This window comes from Sitodiplosis mosellana, unplaced genomic scaffold (genome assembly GCF_009176505.1).
Source record: "Sitodiplosis mosellana isolate CC-2019 unplaced genomic scaffold, AAFC_SMos_1.0 Smas_scaffold_30, whole genome shotgun sequence".
In the NCBI taxonomy this organism is placed as follows: domain Eukaryota; kingdom Metazoa; phylum Arthropoda; class Insecta; order Diptera; family Cecidomyiidae; genus Sitodiplosis; species Sitodiplosis mosellana.
Window position 1 is genome coordinate 937,383 of NW_022595272.1, and position 25,274 is coordinate 962,656.

The 25,274-nt window shown below is 36.2% G+C and overlaps 2 protein-coding genes across 4 annotated transcripts in view; both read right to left on the reverse strand.

Annotated features, from left to right (window-relative positions):
• LOC129569179 (BTB/POZ domain-containing protein 3-like) overlaps nucleotides 1–20,122 on the reverse strand; it is a 62,465-nt gene extending 42,343 nt beyond the window's left edge. For 2 of the 3 annotated variants that reach the window (XM_055447783.1, XM_055447782.1), the window contains exon 1: nucleotides 19,304–20,113. In XM_055447783.1, the coding sequence (XP_055303758.1) occupies nucleotides 19,304–19,375 (72 nt within the window). In that variant the 5' untranslated portion in view covers nucleotides 19,376–20,113. Of the gene's footprint in view, nucleotides 1–19,303 lie in introns of all 3 variants that reach the window. The other variant, XM_055447784.1, reaches the window with a different exon arrangement.
• Nucleotides 20,123–23,543: 3,421 nt separating this feature from the next.
• On the reverse strand, nucleotides 23,544–24,759 carry LOC129569183 (uncharacterized). The gene is made up of 2 exons (XM_055447785.1): nucleotides 24,558–24,759; nucleotides 23,544–24,411 (listed from the first exon to the last, which is right to left on the reverse strand). The coding sequence occupies exons 1-2, from the start codon at nucleotides 24,600–24,602 to the stop codon at nucleotides 23,644–23,646; spliced, it is 813 nt and encodes a 270-aa protein (XP_055303760.1). The 5' UTR covers nucleotides 24,603–24,759; the 3' UTR covers nucleotides 23,544–23,643.
• Nucleotides 24,760–25,274: the final 515 nt, after the last annotated feature.

Here is a 25,274-nt window from a genome sequence, read left to right on the forward strand (position 1 = left end):
CCAAAATGCCATTCGTTTTAGCATCGAGACCATATCAGTTTTCCGTGAAAAGAACACCAAAATGCGGCTCCGTGTTTTGCATGGCCGAGAAAATATCACATAATTTTACATTCGATATGCCCGGGCTTAAGTTTTTTTGTTGTTGTTGTTGCGAAAGTGCAATGGAATCACAACAAAAGAAAGGCCATAAACAAAAGCTATTCCCATTTGGAATGGCGTATGGAAACAAACTGAATTTATGCAACATTTGCATTCAATCATCATGGAGACTTGGATTTACCGCTCATAAATCCAGACTTCAGTCTCTAGACTCAGCTCGAGATTTTGCTTCGTAAATTTCGTATGCGGGCGCCTCTCTGTGTGTCCGAATCCCATTTTCGTTTGCACAATTTTATATGATTTAATTTTGAAAAAAGAGAACGAATACGAAAAAGTGTTGCAGCCCAAGCGATTTTCACAAACGTATCCAGGAAGTTCATTTGATTAAAACCAGATGCAACGCTTGCAATTCAATTGAGATTTTATTCGGCACTTTTAAAAAAAAACTCGAATAAAATATGTAATTTGTTTTGCATTGAATTTGCATTGAGTTTTGTGATTCTTTTGATTCAGAAAATTGTGCGATGCAAGAGTGAGTGAGCTATTGAAGAAATAAAAACGAGAGCAGTCTCTTGTAAAATTTTGCAAGGCAATGCAAATTGGCGTGGCATGCACCGAAACACAAAAGTGGCTGTGTGTTTATTAATGCATGTAACTGCCCCGGATCATGTCTCTTTCTCTTGTTCTGTTGCTTGTCTTTCGTCTTGATACATACAATTCTAATCGGCTTGACGTAAATGCACATAATTTATTGGTTTGCTTATTCAAACAATCGCTGAAACAGACACACAAACAAAGAGAAAACGAAAGTGTGTAGATCGGTTTTAATTCGATTTAGTATTTTTCTCCACCGGTGAGTGTGACCAATGAATATTGCTGTTGACTCCTGACGCCAGTTTTTTTTCCTTTTTTCGAATCATTCGAATCGTAACATTTCCCCCGCCTGTCTTTTGTTTGCACAGACAACATAATTATGGCCATTGTGCGACATGGAATGAATATGTGATTAACATCTAATGTGATTAAAATGGAATACTCTCGAAATCTGTCGCCACATCACATTTTTGACATGATATATAATCCTTCAGTCAGTCTAAATAAATCCCCACGCATGGCAGCAAATAATGCTCAATACTCACTGCAATACGAAGATTTATCACACATCGCCGTATGTCTGCGTGTGTTATCGAAAATCAAATGGCAATTAACAAATTGCGAACATTTTTTACAGACCATTTCACACATTGGTGGCGACGGCAACGGCACACGAGTAAGTGAGTGAGCGAACGTGCGCGCGCAATTCAATTCCAATAAATCTACATGCATTTTACAATCATAAAAACATGCTGTTTTCACATCGAAAATTATTTGTTAATTTATCTTATCACCGAGTGAATATATTTCGTGCTTTGCGTCGATAAATTTTTTCGCGTGATGACTGCCAAACAGTTCGAACAAAGCAGTTTGACAAGCTCGAGCAACGACGAAAAAAAAAACGACATGTATTTACCGGCCAAAGTGATTAAATAATGCATGGCACGATACACGATCTTAACCGTTATGTGTACAAGAAACAAAACTTTTTTTCAAGAGTTCGTTGTAAAGTATAAATTTAGCCTGCGAGTGCGATTGACAACGTTTTTGCGTTTCGTTGGGCGATCGAATCGAAGTATTGCTAAATTTACATCAAAACGCATCGATTTCATGTCACACACTATCTTTGCCGTTACTCTCACATGGAATTTCAAATAGTAAGACAGCGCCAAAACGAACGATAAGGCAAAAGCACGAAATAATGGCAACAACACATCAGAACCTAATTTATGTAATTAAAACAAACACATTAGACAGCTAATGAACGTGTATGTCCGTGCAATGTGCATTCTCGTGCTTTCAAACGGCTGCAAATTGTAAACAGCACTTTAATCTTCTTCGCTTCTTTTTCTTTTCCCATTTTAGCTTGTAATAGATTCTCGGTGTGGTTGCGTCGAAATAAGAGCGCGCCTCGTCTCATTCAATTTTTTTGCAGAGGTGGGTATTTTTTATTTGGCATATGATCGGTCGGTCGATCGATTCGGATCGATCAAAATAGGAAATTCTCTAAGTTGTGAGTAAGCTCTGCTCTCTTTGTCCAAGATTATCGGTGACGATGACCTTTTGCTAGCCACACTCGATTCAGTCGACAAAATTGGCTTTGGGTTCAATTCGAACGATAGAGATTTTCTGCAATTCCCCATCGATTCGAGCAGAAGATATGCTAGGCTGCGATGAGAATCTAGCGAGAAAAAAAAACTCTGCGCTACTACGGATGTCAATTTTACATCGACGACGGCAAAAAGCCAAATTCAACAAACCACGAGATTGAAGAAATGTGCAGTTTTTCGGCTAACTAGCAACTAAAAAGCTAAAAGCCCGAACGGAAAAAAGTTGCCATGACACAAAAAGTATCAAGCGACTGTCGGCAATGAACGAAAAATAAAATATTCCTCAATAAAAACGCGAAGGAAGTAGTGGAAAGGGAGATAGTTTTGCAAACGGGTTTTTCTCAGTTGAGAATTTGTGTTTTAAGCAAAATGATTCTAGTGATAAGGCATCCTCTATCTCTCTCAGTGTCTGTATCGGTCTCGTTGTCCAGCCACTGTCTCGACTCGCAGTCGATGTGTGTGCACGCCATGTGAATTGAACACACACCCGCATTATCATTCAATAAATAAAACATCGTCAGAAGTGCTAAAAATCACAAAAACAACAACCAAAAAACGATGTCATTTCAATTAGACAAAAAGCATGTACAATGTACATCTACTCGGTCGAGACCGGGAGCATGATGCGACACAATAAATGAACGGAGCAGCAACAACAGCAAAAACAAACTACTCGCATAAAACGCCCCAAACGATATGATATTCGCGCGACAATAAAGTCCAACTAAGTGCCAAAAATAACCAGCAGACAATGGCAAACGAGCAAGTAAGAAGTTTATTTGTTGTTTAAGTTCTTCGACGAATTTATTTTTGTTGTTTTTTTTCGTTGGTTTGCCATGAGTAAATTGAAATAAATAAAACATTTAACGACTTTTGACTTTGGCGATGGCAAACAAACAAACATTCGTCGGGAGAGAGAGAAAGAGAGAGAGAGAGAGAGAGAGAGAGAGAGAGAGAGAAAGAAAAAGTAATGTGAACAAAGAGAAGAAGCACATAATTTAGAGTATTTTTACGAGAAACGAGACAGATTACACACAGCACAGAATATTGTGTTTGATCTTCATTGTTTGGCCGAATGAATGACAGCAGTTGTGAGCACGTTGCTTACTATTTGCGAGGGCATTCGTTTTCGATCATAGTTGTTTTATTTTTTGGTTTGTTCTTTGTTGGTGACTTTTGCCAAATTGACAACAGTCGCTGATTATTATTAGATAAAGAAGGAAGAAAATAATACCAATTCCAGAAACCGACGGAAATGATTCCGTTCTTTTTGTTTGCCTTTGTCTTCACTGGGTCGTTTGATTTTTTTCTCCCCAAATCAAAATACTTCCGTTTTGGCGTTCAATAACTGTTACACAGCCAAACGTTCGATTTGTTTTTAGCCACTCGATTCATAACAGATTGTCTTTTTACGTTCATGGAACCGGGCGATTTTCAATAGTTTTTGATTTTGCCGTTCGATGGGCCAACATTGACATCTATGTTTGGATACATGTCGTGAATTTGTATCGGTTGCGAATTGGCAAGTTGAAGAAAGGTGAACACAATGTGTGCATAGCATCACGTACAATGACTTTAAAACAGCACATAATTGCTTGGCATGCACTCAAGCACGCACCAACTTAAAATCAATCACCGTTCAACCAAGTCAAACAATGCGTTGCATTTTGAATGGCACCGATACGACGAGGACGGCAACACATTAGAAAATAAAAACACCTTTTGGTTTTTGATTTTTTTTTTTGTCTGCTTGTTTTTCTTCAACCGTCACCTGCCTCATTATATACAATGAACCTTTTGTTCGGCGTTCAATCGATCGAGAGACGTGACGAAAATAGCCTCATCCAACTCAATGACATCGCTTATGCGGTATTTTCATTTTCGTTGAATTGTCAAACGATGACTAATTATTTACTTTAAATTTAAACGATCAGCGATAGCCTTTGAGAAGTGACTTTAACTTCCGGTTAGAGAAAAACAATGAAAAACATTTAATCGAATTCTCTCTCGCTCTCTCGAAGAGTTCAATAGAGATAGTTGAAGTGGCACAGCATCGTTCGCGTTCCATAAAATTAATGATAATTGTTTTCATCGAAATTTTTCAATCCCATTCTTCGTCTCTATGCTCTAGGCGTTTGATTTTTGCACGTTTCAAAAAGTAATAAAGCATTATTTCTTTGGAAATTGGGTTTATTAGCGATAATATAGTGATGTAAATAAGGAGTAAAAGATACTGCACTATCTCTGTGAATGGCGCAACGATGCCGCTTTCTGAGGAGGAGTCAACGACATTTCCCGTTGCATAAGACATCAAACTGCAAGAATATTTCGAAGCAAACAACTTTACTTTGTCTTTGGCTTCGTCGTTGTGCAACATCGATTCAGTTCGAGATCATAAAAAAAGGAATTTTTATGACGTTTTACTTCATTACGCCTAGTTAAAGAATGCATGGCATTTGTAATGGAAATGAATACAACCTTTTATCGAAATAAAAAAAATGCCATTCTTTAATAGATTGAGTGTGGAAAAAGTGGTCGAGATGCAATGAGTAAGTATACCTCTACCGCTATTTAGAGTATCTCAATTGATCAACTTGGATTAATTGACGCCCAAACGGTGAACTCGATACTCGTCTAAAATTTTAATGAAATTGCCTATAGATGATGGTGTTTTTTTTTCCAGAACGTTTCATTAGTAAGTGAAGCCTTTGACTCGAAGCAATAAATGGCTATCTAAAAACTGTCTATTAAATCATTTTTATCTGCATCTTTCGAAAGAAGTGAAAAAATTTGCTGCGTTAAAATTCTAGACGTCAAAAGAAAGTGGGAGTGATGCACTAATTGAATGTGATGTGAATGACAAAAACTTGCAACAACTACATGAATTGAATTTATCTCTCCACTTTGACGCTCGTCGTTCGGTTCATCACAGCAACGTTGGGGTAAACAGTAGTTGCAGCACCAAAGTGGATATTGACCTCGGCCATACTTGATTTCCTCTCGTTCTTTTGCACGAAGAGTGTGGCGCACGTCTGGGCGCAGACCTTTCAACAAATATGATTCTCTTTTTTTTTTCAGCTGCTCGTTAACTTATTCTCAAATCTATTTAGTGTTTGCTATAGATGAAAAGTACTGATGCCCCGAAACTACCATTCACCTACTCCACACAATTTGCAACGTATCTTATCAGCTTAGGATTATCCATTTGCAACGAACATACTTTGTATGTTGGAATACACGGTATCATGTCATTGGCAATGCAATCATATGGAAATTTGTTATCATATCAAATCATTTGTCGCGCAACCAGTTCCATGCGATAACACGATTACCATCGGCTGATAAACTTAGGCGGCACTGCAATCCAAGCGCAAAATAAATATCGGCAGCATCCAAGTGAACAACAACAGCAGAAAAAAAAAAACATTTCTGCCGTCAGATTCCGAAACGAAGAGAGAATGCGTGTATGTTGCAACATTTATTGCGTTTGTTTGTACTTCGAGGCACACCATCGATTTTATGTCCGATAGGAGAAAACGGATTCAGAGATTTGGATTGCGATAGCAAAACTAAACATCAGAACAGAGAGTAAACTAAACAGAAACACACATAAGAACATACCAATTATTGAATTTATTTGTTGCTATCGCATTTTTAAAACGCGCCACAGATGTGAAAGCGAGACACATACCATGAATCAGTGTGCTAGTTGGAATTTTTATGTTTGTTGAAAATTATGTGTGAATGCAAACGTTAAGTCGATTGCTAAACCGAATGAATGTTAAACAGAATATGGTTGTATCGAATCGGAGACGAAGTCGAAGCCCCAGATCGATGCTCATAAATAAATATGAATACAAGGAACGCTTGTTACGCCTTTTTAACTACTGAATGAATCTCTTTTTTTTCCGTTTTGCGTGCATATTTGAATCTATTTTTGCATTCAATAAGGGGACAAAAAGCCAGCATAATAATTTTCATGATGTATGCCCGTTGTGTCGGCAAAAGAGTTCATCGAAAATATATTGAGGTTTAAATACATTTCTGCACAAATTTATTGGTCAATCGCATCGATTTGTTCTGTTCTTTCTTCGTCTGCCGACGAAATGACGCTTATAAACACATGATTTACACAGTAAATTTACAAATATTTATGACTGTAAAGAAATTTTTCGACATTTAAACGCTGCTAATTCATTTGAACTCCGTTTTAATTGCAATTTTTTTTGTGATTTATATCTTCAGGCTGTCCGATTTTCTTGTTCAAAAATAACATTGTGAAATTGAAAATGTGTGTTTTTTCTTCGCTGTAATTGAAATTCTGGATCGAGCACATAAACTTGTGTTCATCACGCGTCGCGTTCAATATAATTCTGTGTGTTGTTTTAAAAATGGGCAATTTTTCAATTGAGAAACATTTCGATGACCAAATGCGCGCTTTTCAAAGGCTTCCATAATAATTCTTTCTAAATACACTTAAAAAGCATCTGAATTTTGACTATGATCCAAAAAAAATATGGTGAAAAAATGGCCATCATTCGGCTGCTGGAATCTATTTTCGAATCGTCGCCAGCCTTTTTTTTAAGTAATTGATTTTTCGTTGTTGCTGTACTTTACGCACGACTGGCAGCAAACCAAGTTCGGTAGCCATTCTTCTTAAAGTTGTTTTATGGGAATTAAATTAAGTTAAATTTAGAGTCAGAGACGGATTTGATTGGCATTTTGAGTTTGGGTGTGCGTATGACGCGGGCTGTTGAGCATGATATATTGGGTTTCATTAATCCAAGCCACTTGATAGATTTAAACTCTTAAATGGAAAACAAATAGCATATGATGTGCCTCTCTCTTGGTCTCTCGGTGCCCAGATTCAAGCTATTTTGTGCGGGCGTGTTTGTGCTGTGCCAGCAACAGTTCAAAATGGTTTGATTGATAAAAAAATTCCTGATGTTGAACATATTTAAATCGGCTAAATACGAATTATGCAGAGATTGTCTGCCTAATGGAAATCGCCTCCGTTTACGCAAATCGAATCTAAAGTCATTCATTTTCATTCGGCGAATATTCGCTTCCTCTCTTCCTCTCCGATTTTAATTGAATCACTGCTGCGTTCAGAAATGAAAATCTGAACATGTCAAGAAAATGAAAACAACACATTTATCCGCCTGTTAATGCGGACGAACACATTTCTCGCACTGTCTTTTTGAATCGCCTCAAGTACTGCACATATCGAAGTAATAATTATATATTTCTGTGAAACATCTCAATGCGAACACACAATTCCATTCAAGTTAGAATCGCAAGAGGAAGACTGAAATGTGCATACAGATTTTGTTTTTTTTTTCTTCTCTTAAAAATTGGAGATAATTACGATGATGGGCTTGAAATGGCAAAACACGCCGAACGCACTTTTAAATTAACCAGCAGCAACTATTCACAAGTGGAAATGTTAATGAGCAAATTGCATGTCATCGTCGCCTGCCAACATCGTCGTCGTTTTTTGCTGACTATGTTGCTCCTCTTCTTCTTGGATGCGTGTGCAAAACGAACAGCCTGCAGCGTAACAACGTTTATCTCCAACATTTTGCACTTTCGATGTTTATTGAATCTGTCACTGTTTTTGTGTTGTTGGCTACGCAATCACGGATTATGCCGAATGCCATAAAAACAAAGTACTTGGACAAACAAAGTCGGCTCGAACGAGGATGTTTTGCCTTAATTCTCTAATGGTATTCGACAATCAGTGTGTAACAGCACAAAGGGAATAAAGGCCTAGCTTTTCTACTGGAATTGACATTGAGATGTGATGTTAATTATCGCTTTAATTTATGACCGTTCTTTGATCATCAATTGAACTAAATATCGCATCCAATTCAAACGGCCGTTTGTAATTAGTTAATTGATTTCGAAAACTCGGCCAAAGTTTTTTTTTTATTTTGAATCACCCAAAGTTTCGCAATCAAGTTCACTGGAATTTCCTGTACAAAATCCCCTATAATTTGTCGAAAGTCGTAATTTTCTGCTTCAAACGCAAACTTTCTATCGAAACCGAAACAACGTAAAAGGTAAACTTCCCAGAACTAAACGATTTCCGAGCAAACAAATACAAAAAAGCGTGAAACTTTTGTGTTACTGTACAATCATTTCATAGAAATCCGACCTTTTCCGAAGCTGATCAACATCGAAGCCGTTCCACACCATTAATTAGACGCTTGCGCGCGTGGAACAATATATATATATAACACAACAAATTTGTGTATTCTTATTAATTGAAAACAACCTTTTAATCGCTGGTTTTGACCGAAGCGAAATACAAAATATTCAACGCTTTCTGCTGTTGAGATCATGATGAATAATTTCGTGCCCATTTTCATTAAATGCACATTAAATACAACAATGGAATGTATCACACAGCCATCGTTTGTGTGTTTCAAGTTGGAATTCCAAAATATTTACAATTTTGCAAGCGCCCATGTTTTCATTTCGGATGGTTGAATTGTAATTCGCTTTATTTCTACTGTTTGAGTGCAATTCTCTCACTCTCGCTCGCATCGAGAATTGAAACTATTGTAAAATGTTCGAATAAAAATGGCTCGTGTACGCTGTGTAAACAATTCAGTTGTTTCAAGCATTCCATGAATAATAATAATCGGTGTCGCATGACACGGAATCTATTTGACGTGGCCACACCACTTTCGACCCCATTGTTTTCCAGTGCCCATTTTATCTCGTACAAAATTCGGGATAACAACTTTATTATTATTTTACGATGTACAGCACATGCACAGCATTTTCGGCGAGAACACTATTTTATTCAGTGCATAATATTGCCGTTTACTGTTGAAATTCATCGTTAATCGATGCGCAATATGAATGTGCATGGAATTGTGTGCGAAAATCTGAATATTGGATTTGGAGTGTTGGCGGGAGAGCGGGCCTTTTCACCACATTGTCATAAATTCAATAATAATTGTGTGAAATAAAATGTCAAATATGTGATAAATTGAACGATAATATTATCATTATGCGGCTGGATGGAACGCACTTGTTTGTTCTCTCGCCTGCATTGCCTTTTTTCTCTTGTTTTCTCCAAGTTTTCAACAGAGAATTCTCTCGCTCACTCATTCCATCTGCATAAAATGTTGATTTGATTCTGAACAAATTGTACGCACACCAGAATTAATTATGAGCGTAGAATATCTGTATTTCCCTCTCTTTCTCTCCTTGACTGGATGAAAAACGAGCCACGGGCACATGTTCGGTTGACAGACGGCATCGATGCGAATTAGCCGCGTTAGTTAAACTAGAAACAAATGCTTTATTTATATGCCGTTGCCTTAATTAATGCAATAATCGGGTCAATTTATTATATAATAATCGTCTCTTTGTTCATCGTTTTGGATGTGGCGAGTTGAGTTTTCGTAACACATCTCTCATATTTGTTGAACAATTTAATTGCACCCAGCTGATATTGCATCGCCACCCAGTCCATTCACGTTCCTTCAACAATGCTAAACAAACAACGCTGATTATTCGCTTGAAATGCCCATAATTCCGATCGCATACGATGACTTCTCTTTCTCTCGTTTTGTCAACGCTAAAAAATGCGCACACACAGAGATAGAGTGAGATCAACTCTGCTATGAAACAAGAATACAAATTTATTCGAATAATTAAACGGTTTCGTTTATGCGCATCCGACTCCATTTGAATTTATGCACCAGAGCTAGAATGCGCTGTGGTGCTGCCGCTGCTGCTTCTGTTGCTTCTGCTGAATTTCGAGCTTCTAAACAATTTTACGCGACAAATTGACTACATTTCACAGCCAGTTAAGTGAAATGTGCAATTTCTAAATATGCGAATTTTCATATTTTTAGCGGTTTTAAATGAAAATTTATGCGATGTATTTGGTGCTTTTGAAATTATCGCCGCCACAGTTTCGTTTCATTTCCATTCTACTTCGTCTTCGTTGTTTGTTTTTTTCTTTTTCATCCACACATAGACACGCAGAAGAAATTCTCTAAGAAGAAAGTGTACGTTTTGCGTTTGGAATGCTGCAAATGCATTAATGAAATGAGATCAACACAACAAGGAAGTATTTATTACCATGTGAAATGTGTATATTTTTCTGCTGGTTTTTCTACATACGACAAAGAGCAAAAAACAAAACCACAAATCCATTGCTCGGTTTTCACACTCTTCGTGCACCATTTGAATCGCTTTGCGCATAGTCACCGATTCGTATGCTCACCGATTTAAGTATGTAAGTAGTGCGAAATGGTAATTTTTAGAGTAGAAACGCAGATAGAATTCTTTGTGGCATTTGCTTTTTTCTGCATCGCAATGATACCATGTCATTTATATTCGAAATGCCGGAACACACACACGCCAAATGTAACACGATGCGTACGGTGAGTAAGCAGGCAGGCAACTGTGGGTGCATTTGAAACGAAGATGCAGCCAGAGTGAGTCACGGTAGATTTCATGCATTTGTTCAAGGTGTTTGCCAAATCGGTTCGTGACAAAGCCCAGCAATCGACGCACAGTCGAGCATTCGGTCGGTCGGTCGGATCATAGCCTTAAAATATGTGACGTCAGTCATAAAAAAGAGGTTTTAAAATCGTTATCTGGCTTCGGTATTGAAACGAGAGAAAGAAAAAAAAAACACATGTTCAAATGTTTGTGCAGCGATAAAAACTCGGCCATAAAACCCAATGTTCCAATTATTCCCATTTCGCACAAATAAACCAACATTACGAAAAAACGACGCTTGTGATAAAAGCCAAGAATAATACACAATCTGCTAACCAGCATGTAATTAAATGTGTTTCTGTTTACTCGAATTGCACATGTTTCGGGCAATTGGACAACATGGGATGGAAACGTTGAAAAATATCGGAGTTGGGTCGGTTTGAAAAATTATAGTGACCAGATCACTTTGATCTTTCGACATTTTAATTCGAATTGTGTGCCCTTTTGCTATGAACTTCGTCATATTTTAATCTGTTGGTCTGCATTTCTGCGAATGACCATTTCGTTGGCAGTTGGGAAGTTAGAACGAAAAGTCCCCGGCGCGTTTACGTAATTCACCCGAATGTTTTGCAATCAAGCAAACGATTCGTTTGGAATTCAATTAATTTTAAGTAAAAATGGGAAATCTAACGAACCAATGCTTTTTATCGGCGTCTCATCATTTATCAAGATTTTTTGAAATTCATTTCGTTTACGGCCAACACTAACATTCGGATTTGAATTAGCAGCGTCGGATAAGAGACTAGAAAAATGCTGCGGTTGAATTTATGAGCGTTTTGTGAATGGAGCGGACCGTAAGAGTGAGAAGAGAAATGTGAAAATTTATGCGTTTGTATCACGCAACAATCTGTTTAATCTACAAAACAAACACAGTGGGCTCGACTATGTGTGTTCACCACGGTGCACATATGGCACCGTCACAGAGTAATGCACATCAGCGTGAGCGGTGCGCGCCAATGGTTGCAATTTTTGTGAGGTTCGAAAAAATGTGTGAAAGCATGAGCAGTGAGCACACATATCGACTTTGCAGACAGCGAATTATCTTGATTTTTGGACGCGCATCATATGTTTATGTTATGCTGCAGCATCGAAGCACTTTTTCCCAGCCATTGCCAGCCATTCATGGATAAATGCTCGGTTGTACTTTGCTGCCGTATTGCTGTTATTGCGGAGGCTCTCTTTCTCGTTCTTCTTCTCCCCGTTTTTGGTTATTTTAATTACAATTACAAAACGGTTTACAAGATGAACCGAATGTTATTTATATTACACATCTTCTGCTTTTCGAATCGTTTTTTTTACGATTTTCACCATGAAATGGTTATGTTCTTCATGTCGCCTTTCCTTTGAGCGAACTCAATCTCGTCGTAATTTGCCCACACTGCTTGGCTGTGTGTCCGTTGAACGGACGCCGTTCGAAAGATATTATGTAGGAAAAGTTTATTCGTGTGAATTTTAAAGCCTTGGCTTCACCTGCGCTCGGGAAATATGCACATAAATAATTCGATGCTTGATTTTGCATATCAACATCATCATCGAAACTTGTGCCGCAGTGTATAATTTTTGAGGAAGACAACAGCAGCAGCCTCCAGTCGTAAAATGTCTCCGCCGTACTGCGATAAACGACGTTAAACTATTTTGTGGGTTTCATGGAGCGCCTGAGACTCGCTTAATTTCTCCCTCTCGCATTTCACCATGCAGCCACCGGGAGCAAATAGATGCGCCATCGACAAAACGGATACGTATGCATGGCGCCAAAATTATTAAATATCAAAATTGAATTCTTTACTCCGCATCTTATTTTCTCCATTGTTCTCTTGCGATGTCGTTGGCGTGCCGCATAGAAATGATGTTTTGCAAGAGCCAAGTAAAAAACATTGGCTTAACGAAATGAGTATCGTTTTTCGGATGGTTTCAAATACAATTTTCCTCATTTATCGAAAAATGTTTCATTTAAATTTGCGCCCAGTTTCGAAATTCGAATGATAGTTGTGACATGCCGTCTCACTCTCTTCGCTCAAATGCTCGAATACCGATGAATAATCATACTTGCCGAAATGTGTTCGAAACACAAAGCCATTATTTTATTCTATTAATACGCATTTTATGTAAAAATATCATAATGTATGTTACTATTGATTATTTTGCGCCTCAATTTGACAACGGATGAGAGAAAATTTTTAAATGGATAGATCACGACGTCTGCCGAAAATCTGTAAATCACGAGATAGAGAGCTAAAGTTGTGTGTCTCATGTTTATGTATTCGATGTAAGTCGATGTGGAGTCAGACCGAAGGATGAAATATTGTGTGTGTTTTTTCCCACACCCGAAACAAAATATGTGTGCACAACGCGAGAACGATGATACGAGCTAAAATCAATATTTAAATTAACATACTATGTTGTTTTTTCTCTGTCGCCGCTTGTTGGTTGCTCTGCAAACGAGACCAATGCTTTTATACTGATTAAAACAGAACGATTTTGTAACTACTTCAAAACTACATGTATGAAAAATCAATTTATATTTCGGCTTTTTACCATCAAACATTCTGTCACTGACCAAACGCAAAACAACTCAATCAAATTTGAATCCATTCACTCGCATCGTCAATGCGAACGGTGGGCTGTGGATCATAAGCCAAAGCAGCTAAATGTTGGCTTTTTGCATACAAATTCGATTAGTTTGGACGTGATAAATAATTATTACGTTCTAATTAGTTTTGTCTATGGTCAGTCGACTGGCGTGAAAGCCAAGCGAACGAATTCCAATTAAAAATACAAATCGTTCAATAGAAATATTGCTATTCATTTTCATTCAAGCGTCATTGGGAAAGAGGCAATCATAATACGACAACAATCATTCAGATCAAAACAATGACGTGTTGCTCAGAAACAAGCCATAAGCAATGAATTTGATCGCAATCAATGGACACAAATTAAACCGCTGCATTGACAATTAACATGCTCGCAGCAACGCACATTGTGATTTAGTTGTTTTAATTTCAAAAACCTCAACGACCCATGCCTTTTAATTATTCTATTCGACAAATGCTACGCATTGAAAAGGCCAACCTATTTGTTTTATATTACAGCCGGAAAAGCAAACACGCCGCAATCGATGATTGCAAATACTAAATAGAATCAAATGTGAAACAATTGTCACTGAATATAGGCGGTGGAATTTAAGTTTGTCTACAAAAAGTACGTGGATTTTGAAGCAAAATTTGTGATCATTGAAAATAGTTACACTTTATTGATTATATTTTGAATTCGTTTTGGAAAACTAGCCAGAGTAGTACTTCCAGTGTGCTCAAACCAGTTCGAATGCAGTGGAGAATTTTTACATTTTGAAACCAAAGACGTGAAAAATGTCAAGGAAAATGAATTTCTCCAGGTGGGAAACAGCTCTGTATTATTGACACCGACACTATCGATTGAAATCTTGACGCGTTTAACAGTTTAAACTTCTTTTCAAATGACTTATCATTGCAGTGAATATGTGCACCTTAAGACGCGTGGCCCATCAATCGATTTAATCTTCAATTAAACATTTTGCTTTTCTTCAAAGTAGAAATGTGCATATATTCGAGCGAAAGATGTTATTGGAATGAAACAATATTTCTGCATAGAGATGATGATTTAGTCTTTCCTTAGACAGCCATACTTTTTTCCTTTTATGTATCGTTAAAATGCAAAATTTTCAACGAATTTCACTGTATTGATTACCCAAGACATTATATGCTTCTCTTCTGCACACGTTCGATGGTTCTACACCAATACAAATCCATTTATTGAATTTTATTTTTCGGTATTTTCTGAAGTATATCATAAACTGGGTGTGCAAACAACAACACAAGTGTTACTTTTTAGAAATCGAGGGCTGTTCGCGTAAATTTTATTAAATTTGTTTACTTTACATTAAAAATAAGGCCTCAATACATGCATTATGGGATTCAGTTGAATATCAACGAGTGGTTTGGAGCGAAAATGTTATACAGAAAAGTTGAGAGGAAAAATGTCAAATGAAAAGGACTATATAGTTCACTATAGTTTATTATACAGTTTACTATATAGCTATCCCTCTTCCGCTCATTCATCATCGACATTTTTCCGCTCAACTTTTCTGTATTACATTTTTGCTCCAAACCATTCATATCCACATATGGTCATTCGAATGTTGCTCGTGTATTGCGGGAAAAGTAGCTTGTGTGAAAAAAAATTTACTCGAGGCGAATTGTCTTGGAATAAACTATTTTACATGCATTGTAGAAGATTGTGCCTAAGACTAATGTGATGGTTGGAAAGATAAATAATTCAGTGGCAATAAGTCGGTTGATTTTCTGAACGATGCATTCTTCACCACGTGTAACGAAGTATTTCATTCGATTGGATGTATCATTTGCTTGGCACATTTGTTCCTTGGTTTCGACTGGAATTGGGTTATCATTCTAGTTGCGTGGATTATTCGAAAGGATCTCATTGAATGTGAAGAAGTGCATATGTCCATTTCGAATCATTGCTGTTAGCTTCTAGCTGATATCCGGAGCACCACATCAGTTGCATTTCAGTTTTTTTTCCATGCAAAAATGGATAATTTTTATAATGCCAAAAGTTCTTTGTCGCATTTAGGCTATTCGCCAATTAAAATCCAACAGAAGTTTTATCGACATGTGCTTGAACGTCGCAGTTTTTTTAAATTATTAAATTTCATTCGTTTTACTCAATGAGCTCAACAACTTGATACAAAAGAGTAAGAATTTTTTTTTCAAATATTTTTAAAATGACCAGAAGGGAAAACATCTCATACCCGTTATATATTCTCCGGATCTAACTAAATCCCAGATTCATTTTGTTTTTGATAATCGAGTGGAAAATCAAAGTCTACGGTACCGGAGTAATTGAACAAAAATACAAATCTTGAGAAATTTTAACATATTGTTTGTATGAACAAATTTTTCCATTTCATTTTACATTTTTATGACTTATAAAAATTAAAGGATTTGTAAACAAATAATCTTCAAAGCCAAAATATATTAAAAAAAATGTTTTTTCAATAAATTGGAAACTGTACACCATTACTATAGCAATAATAGCGTTTGAATATCGCTGGATCTAGGAGATATTCACAGAGGTCGGTTATCAAAAATTCTATATTGAATTTAAATCAATTTGACGTTTCGATAACCTTTCAGAGAGTCAATGTTCTTCATTTCGCACACAAGTCTACACTCCTTGTGATGGAACGGATAAATCTGGGATATTTTCAACGATCAACGATAATATTTCAATTTATGATTCATAGCATTTCAGTTTCTCAATACTTTAGTTTTCATTTTTTCTTGAAATCGTAAAAATATGAATATAATAAGTGTTTTATGTCGTCTCTTCACAATTTAATTCTAGACGTTAAAAATATCTCAAACAAACTGTGGAAACAATAAATTTATATTATATGTTATAATCGAATGCTAATGTGTTGTTTAGTGTCATATCAAGGTAAAATATGATTGATTTTGATTGATTAAATCGATTGAAGCGTATTAAAACAATTCAGAGAATTTTTTAATCTATTTTGGTGTGCGATCATCAATATCAAGGTCTAAAAGTGACAAATGATACACCCTTCGCATTAATATTCACTAAGAGTTCCGTAATGTATGACCAGATTGTTATACAGATACTTTTGTCACCCTTCGGTTGGTGTTTGTATATGTTTTTCTCAGTGAACGGTAACGGCTCCTTCAGAGCAAATCGAGCGTGATCGATTAAATTGGTCTGTTTCTTATCGAAGCCAAACCTTAGTTTGGAAACGACATTGAAATTCAATATTGGTGAGATCTTTCGTAAAAAAAGGCAATTACATCATTCAAACAGAAGCAAGCACCCGATCTACGGTTGAACAAACACGTGCCGTCGACGCAACTTAAACAAGTAAACGCATTTGACTATGACGATGAAATCAATAGCAAAAAAAACACAAACATTTCTCGGCATGTTGAAATGGGTTTGAATGCGTGCGTACGTACGTCTCACGTGTTTAGACTGGAAGAAATGCGCATGCATTCGATGGATTCATCTTCATCACACAGTGTTTTGCTGCACTTTCGGCGTTGTTTGAACAATGACAGCCGCCAATTAAGTGCATACAAAACAAACTACATAATGAATTATAATTATGTGCTATTAAAATGCTACTTTTATGCAATAATTACATTTTACACGAACGTTCATTTGGAAATTGTGTGTACAAAGGTTCACTCAACAACGCGTCTATTGTTTCATGTCGATCGTCATCATTTTCTGATTACATAGTCTCACTTCCAGTTGATGCCATTACAGTTGTGTTATCTGGACTGATTTGCGCTATTGATGATTAATAAATTCGTCTTATCTGACGGATTGCGATAATTGCGATCGAACGTTGGTTGTGAAGACAACAGAAAATGCAAACAGACGTGTTCCATCTGAACGAATATTTTTTTCGTTCGATGAGAATAATCAACAAAGGAGAGAAAAGAATCAACAAATGAATATTCAGTTGCCGTAACTTGTACATTGTTGTTCAGTGCTGTATCACCAGCAATTTTTGTTGGGTGTGTTGTATGCATTATTATTCAATTTGTATGCCGCTTTCTTTCATTGTCCGCGCACATCAAAATATGCCCGTTCTCTGGAATCGCTTTCTTTTCAAATGGTTCGAAATCATTCTAATTCCTTTGTTCCATCGATTTTTTTTTTCTTCTATTTTCTTCCCTCATCAAAGGTTAAACCAATCAAAACAAACATTCGATGCACTATGCACACGAACCGATCTTCGAACATTGACGATGATGGGAATTGTCTCAAATCGTTTATTTAATGACCCGCCATTCAAATCAAGACTGATTGAATATGCATCACATCAGACATCAAAATGCCAAAATCATTTTTATTATTTTGTTTTGGGTTGGACAAAAAAAGAGAAGTATTTTATTGGTGGTAATGATGGAATGGTCGTACGGGACACCGTATGAAAAAGCATATCAAAAAAAGTTCATATTCTATATGTGCTATGCATTATTTAACAGGTACCTGAATTGGGAATCGGTATACGATGAACGAAACCAATGCAACTTTCAAAGTGAATTTAATTACCGGTTCATTGAACTATATAAATTCATTGTCGATTTAAAACGAATTTCCACTGCACTGATTCAAACTGTGAACTGTGTATGCTACGATTCGATCGCTCGTTTGTTGTGCGCCAGTATTTTATTCTAAGTCTAAATGTCGTTCAACCAAACAAAATCTAAATATAACATCCGATCGATAATTGTTCGGCGCTCAGCACTCGCATCGCCATTTGCTCTCAATCGCTTTCTCTCTCTCTCTCTCTCTCTCTATCTCTCTCTGTGTGTTTCTTTAATGAAATTTGAATTTATTTCCTCTGACGCTGATAACGATGCTACTGAATATACGGCCTCTTTCATTCGGCCGCTCTGTCGAAATCCAATTTGTTGGATTTACATTGATCACTAATCTTAAGATGTTTTAAATACTTGAAATTTTTGAACTGACAGACAAAAAAAAAAACTCCAAACAAAAATGATGAACATTCACAATAAAATCACAAGATAATTTTTTGTTGAACGTAACGCGAAAAGTCGACGCCAAATGAATGAGCAACAATAACGAGGCCAATAGTTGAAAGTGATTTTGTGCGCGTAATATGACATCAGCGATTAATACCGATGTTCTGATTAATTTTAAAAAAAAATACCCACGAAAAAAAACAATATTTCCTTCTAATCGCAAACGGTCACATGAAACACTGTCTGGCGTTCTCATATTTGATTTGTGAGGATTTTAAAATATCTCTGCACGCATTTTTCGTTTCGTTCATTTCACGATTTTACTTGTTTATTGTTTCGTTCGTCATGCGGAATGATACACACGTCGTGCGATGATGATATGGTGGCGGTTTCAACGGAACGAGAAAAAGAGTGAAAAAAACATCGAAAAAATGAACGCTGTCATAGTGAAAAACGAGCAAAAAGAAATGTTGTGCGTTTTCTAAACGCTCTTTTTTGATGATCTGATAATTCGGTGCCAATTTGAAATGTAGATGTTGTGGAGAAAAGCGAAAAATTTATGCGGGCATTTAACCATCTGTCGCTCGTACATTCAGCGGGGCGTTTTTGGCATTTTAAACCATATATATAATACAACTTTATTATTCGCAACTTTGTATTTGAAACACGAGCAGAATTTTAAATTTTATCCAGCACACACACACGCCGTGGAATTTCATTTAAAGTACACACACGACGTGCGATGTGGTTTCATCCCAAAAAGTCTCGAATTTTTTTTTCTTCTATATTGTATTCAAATTAGTGTTATTATCACATAGCATAAAAGTCGATTTTTCGAATTGTTCTCTCTCCCTGGAAGATGTTTAAAAAACTAAATATAGAAAAAAAATAACAAAAACTTACATTTAAAATAGGTGCACTGATTTGTGGTCTCCTATTTTTGCTTTTGCTCGAACACAAACAATTCCAGGGCATTATTGTTTTGTTGCTTTGGTTTTATCAATTTAATCCGATCGATTTTGAATGCATTTGACTGTTTTTGTCGCTATTTTTCCTTGCTTTAATTAGCCACGATTCACTTATTTCAACCTATATATCCAATCGCTGTGTCTTCAATTTGTTCGACAAATGAATGCCGGTCAACACTAAATAGCCGACTCATTTTGTTTCACATTCTCTGTCACATTATTCACGGCAAAACACCCGATTTTACGATTCACAAATACGCAATGTAAGACGGAAAAAAGTGGCAAAATTAAAATTGCGAATCGCGTTTGACTTTCATATTGCTTTGTTAATTAATGATGACATGTTCTCAATATGATGAACAATTCCATGTATCTTTTCGATATCGTCACACACTTGTGTAAACAGTCTTCTTTCTTGTTTCGGTGTTTTTTTTTTTATTTGTCCTGTTGTAATTGTTGTTGGTCATAAATTCATGATAATTTTCTAGAATACAAAGTGCGGTGCGCAAATGTGTCTTCGCTTACTAAATCGAACGAATATTTTTTCGAACTACATGAGGCACAAACTAACAATTTCGGTTTTATTTATTTTTTCTTTACAAAAATGTGTCAAGCCAGTCGTATCATAGAAAAAAGTCTATGAATAAAAATATCGTTAGAAAAAAAAATGTGGTGAGCCGTCGTTCGATATGGTGCGACGTGCTATCCGTTCAGTGCAAACGTTGTCAGCACACTGAATCGGAAAACATATGAAGCGAAGTGATCAAAACAAAACTTAGTACATAGGAGTAGAATCCACAGTCAGTCAGTCAGCCAGCTTCATTGATTTATGTACTCTGGCGTGCTGTAAACAACACACTCACACGATGCTTCGTTTCCAAAGCGCGCTGAGTGTACACGGATCGAGTGTGTGTGTGTATGTGCTTGTGTTAGTGCCCGTGAACAGCGGCGGCACATGAACGAAAGACGGAAGAATCAAACAGCATGTATGATATAACGTAGTAAAATGCATTTTGCCGCTGAATTTCCTTCTCCATTTCACCGCTCTATCTGTTCGTTCGTTCGTTCGCACTGGCTCTCTCAGTCGGCTCTCTTCGAAGCCGCGTAGTCTTCGCTGTGTGTTCTTTTTTTACAACTGTTTACAATTCGCTTCTCGCTTTTTCATTCACAAACGCACGGCACGGAGAGCCTCCATTCAAGCACAGCCGATACGATAGCCGTTGTCTGTACAACACTTCGCTTGCTCCTCCATGAACCGCTTCACGTTTTTTTTTTTCAATTCGCATTGGTGCTATCTTTATATATCGCCAGACACGCCGAACTAACTTCTTCTTCTTTTTTCTCTCACTTAACGGCGTTGCAGCGCCGAAATGATAAAGACCGAAGCTACACAAAAGCAAAAACTTTCAAACATTTATTGACTCATTCAAAATGAATTATGACCGTAAGTTTTGTGTGTGGAAGATGTGTGGCGTTGTGAACGAGGGCCGGCTATTCTATTTGTGCGATAACTTTTTCAACATTTATTCCAAATGGCTTCGATTCGATTGGCATCGTCGTTCTTTTTATTGTTATGACTGTGGCTCTGGCGAAGAGACGTCGCTAAAATCTCATGCAGCCGCTTTTATGTTCACATGTATGGATGGTATTAATTTGTTTAAAACACACATTCAAGTGAAATGCGGATCATTTTCTTGGGAGAAAAAAAAACAATTTTTATGCGTAAAAAACCACACACTTAAAGTCAAATTATCAAATAAACATAGACGATGTTTTTGCCTTGAAGCGTTGAGCATCTGGACATTTGATTTTAATTTATGACGATTGTTGTTTTCAAGTATGAAAAAAAATTTAATGAATTAAGCAGATTGTATTGGCAACAAAAATACACACTTTTTCATGAGCATCATGAGAAATTCGTTTTGAATGGGGATAATTGGATAAAATCACTTTGTGAAACGCAAAAACAACGCGAATATATATGCGCCCATTTTAAATTACTTTCTTCGATTTTTTTCAGCAATTCAACTCAATCAAAACCGATTGTTCGAATATATGTTAAATGGTGCATTGTTGCTCGCATTCGCCTTTCAACTTTAATTGAGCACAAATGTCGCCGACCAGAGAGAAAAAGTGCATTCACTAAAAGTTGTCAATTTTTTCCCCGACATATTTCTGCATTCGAGCCGAGTTCCATTGATTGCTCGACCGCTTTGTTGCAGCCGCTAATTAATTAAATTGATGCAGTGAAAATTCCCGTGAAAAAAAGTAAAAGATAAAACTTTTCGATGGGGGAAGAAATCGTGTGATTTCGAATATTGTTATTACGCAACTGGTTCAATGCAAATGCATTAGTTTAATTGAATAAGACCTGTGCAGCATTTCACAGCCGCATTTGTCGAGGGATTCGCTTTGGGCACGTCGAACATTGACGACAAACACGCAACACAGTTTGCTACGTCATAAATTATCTCTGTTTGGCTATACGTGAACGCATCCAAGCGAAACCGGAGAATTTATTGACAATGTCTTTTGTTTACGACTTCGAGCAACAACAAAAAAACGATGAGTTTTTGCTTTTGCCGAAGATTATTTATTAATTTAATTTCGGAACTGTCATTTCAATGTACAACAATAATACATTTGGAATTGTTATAGGCAACTTTGTAACTGCGACAGCTTCTAACGAGAAATGATAAGGCCAATTTCATTGGAATTCCTTTTTCAACGTTGACAATACGCTGAAAGCAATCATTTATTGTGTTCACTAAATCATCCAATTCAAGAAGTTCCCTACGTGCTTCATTTATTCACCTGCTATCGCTTGAACGTTTGACAACGAATCATTTTTTATTTGCGTCAATGAAGTCACCACGTCTAGTTTAATTTCATTGATTGATGCAGATAATTTATCTATTCTGGTAGTAGATATTTTAAGTTTCCTCAGCTCAGCCAATTCCATTGTGGTTTTCGTTTCATTTTCCATGAAAATTGATTAAATTACTTTCAAATTGTGCTTAGTGAATTCAACCGCCCAATTTTCACCGATATCACCATGAGTTGAAGAGTGTCCATCGCACTCTTCCAGCAAATATTCAAAACTGATCTATTGAACTTGAACAAACTGGAAAAATTCTCAAAATACATGATCTAGAATCTGATTTATTGCACCAGAAACACTGGAAAAAAAGTTTAAATAAATTTATCACTACTACTACTGTTCTATGTTACTTGTATTGTATTCAACTGCTTTCGTTGCTCTGTGATCTGTGTTATTGAGAGTCGCGAGTGACCCATAGATTTGTTGCTGAAACAGGTGCTTACTTTCGCCGTTGAGACTTCGAATTGTGCTTCATGTGCAGTAGTTGAAATAAAGATAAATTCAAGACTCAAATGTGTGCCATTTCAAAACCAAAGATGTTGTTCAACTATATTGTTTTTCATTAATCATTATATATAGAAACAACATGCCAAAAATTATCGATTTCTGAAAACACAAACTTTAGTTTCCGAAGCTCCTAAAAACGTTAAGAAGATTCGCAATATAACACAAACTATTGATCGAAAGTGTGATTCAAGTGGGATTTTTATCAGTGATATTAAGTATCAATTGTTATCAAATTGATAACAATTCAAAGAAGACGCATTAAGATGTTGATAATAGTCTATTTTGCAGTGTTATTGAATGCTGTCACTTCGCTCCACTCTGTGTTCTTGAGATTTTAGTTACTTATTCTATTTTGTTGTTTCACAACAACTTTTTTGCGCACTACATGAAAGGTGTTTCATCGAAGTAACTTTGCATTAATATATCATTAAAAGTCGTCCCTTTTAAGAACACTATAGATTAAAAGCATTCATCATAGTACGAAGGATATATATTTGCAACAAAGTAGGTACAGAAAAAAGATTTTCTCAGTTATCTCAATAATGATAATTACAAGATCTTGGTTTAATTTCTTTTTTGAAAGATACATACTGCCTCTGGTTTAAATTTAATAAATAATATGAGCATAGAATCGAAAGTCACTCTAATTCTGTTCATGGCTCAAAAAAGTCTTAGGGAAAAAAACCAGATTAGTAGTTCTACATTTCATGTAGTTTGAACACAACATTTAACAAAAAAGAAAGTTCAAGTCAAACGTGTCAATCAAATAGTTCTTTTTTTTGCTGATTCATTAATTTATTCAATTTCAAAATTGGAATTTATCCATACAAGCATCTATCATCAAACATCAATTATGCTAATCGATAAAAATACAATTATTCAAAGTTTTAGACGATAAATGATACGGCCAATTCCAATGGAATCCCTTTCTGAGCATTGACAATGGATTCAATGCACTTTTGGATTTTTCCCAATAAATCATCTAATTTCAGAACGTCTCGTACATGTTTCTCCAAATCGTCGGCCATTTTTTCGATGTTTTTCAAAAAATCGTTCTTAATTTTCGTTATACTTATAAAAGGTTCGATGCCCAATTGAATTTCCTTTACTGAAGAGGATAACTTGATTATTTCGAGAGAAATCTTCAGTTTTTTCAGTTCAGCCAATTCAATGGCAATTTTCGTTTCATTTTTCGCGAAGATTGATTTAATTGTCGCTAAGTTTTCCTCAGTCACAGCAACCGCCCAATCTAATCTGCTTGGACTTCCCAACCGTAGAATTTGGTCCGTGCTCAGATTGTATGGTACGCCGGCGATGTACTGATCATAACGCTCGTCCGCAAAGTGTAACATGTGATTACGCAAATCGTCGCACACGCCATTGGTATATACCAAATAGGAGTGTAATGGATTAAGTTGAAGGGTCTCGTTGTCGTTAAGAGCCAGAAAGTGGATGCTTTTGCCCAAATTCATGATTTGTTCCATTGAAAATTTTAGTTTATCACACTCAACTAGCACAAAGTTCTGAACGTCATCATTCACATCGAGCATATAATTCAAAGCATCCTTCTTACCAACGAAATAGTTGGATCCGTTTTCTGCAATCGGTTTCACATCTAGTGAACTATGATGCCTTTCGAAACGAGCGACAGAAAACTGGGGAGGTTTAATGAAGTATTAGTTCAAATGAGTTATTTTTGTATTCAAAATTGAAATTCGTTCCGATTAAATACTAAAAAAGGAAAACAGATTTAAAGGTGAAAATGAATGAAAATTTCAAACTTAAAAGAACATAAACTTACTGAAAACCCAATAACAAATGAATAGCAAAATAGAAGTGAATTCATTTTAAAATTGGACGATTTCGCTTTTTATGAAGTATACTCAAGCACAGAAATTACCAAATTAAAATTGTTCTTGTTTTGTCTACACGCGCTCGCAAATTCAAAGTCGTAATAATATTTTTGGCCTGTTTGTCAAGAACCAGCAGTAGTGTTTGCTGTATACATTCTCTTGTTTTTGACGCATCACAATATTCACAATTGTTCTTTGTTTCAATGTCAATATTTTTCATCAGGGCCCGCTACCGTATTTTCCAAATATACTATAAACAATAACGACACACTAATACACTTGCATTTTGCTGTGAATGTGTTTCATGCTACGTTTTGAATTTCGTATCATTTCAACAATTCAAAAAATTATTCTTGAAAATATATATTCTGAAAATCCTTATAATGAAAAATGACATTCAAGTAAACATGAATATTTTATTTATTTAGTAAAATTTTCTTCGGTGAAATCAATGAAATAATCGAAGCAATTAAGTTTTTTTTTATTAATAAAACGCACTCATAGAATAGACAAGCCGTCGAACATATAGCTGTGCTCACGATTTTTTTTTTATCAAGATATCGTAATAAACTAAAAATATCGTTCGATATCGTTATTATGATGGAATCTTAATAACGCTATCAACTTTTTATCAGGATATTAACTATATTCAAATAATAACGTTA

Coding starts and splice junctions, on each gene's coding strand:
- LOC129569183 (XM_055447785.1), bottom strand. CDS start 24,602: ATGAATTCACTTCTATTTTGCTATTCATTTGTTATTGGGTTTTCA. Junction 24,412..24,557: donor CATTTGTTATTGGGTTTTCA/GTAAGTTTATGT, acceptor AAACCTCCCCAG/TTTTCTGTCGCTCGTTTCGA.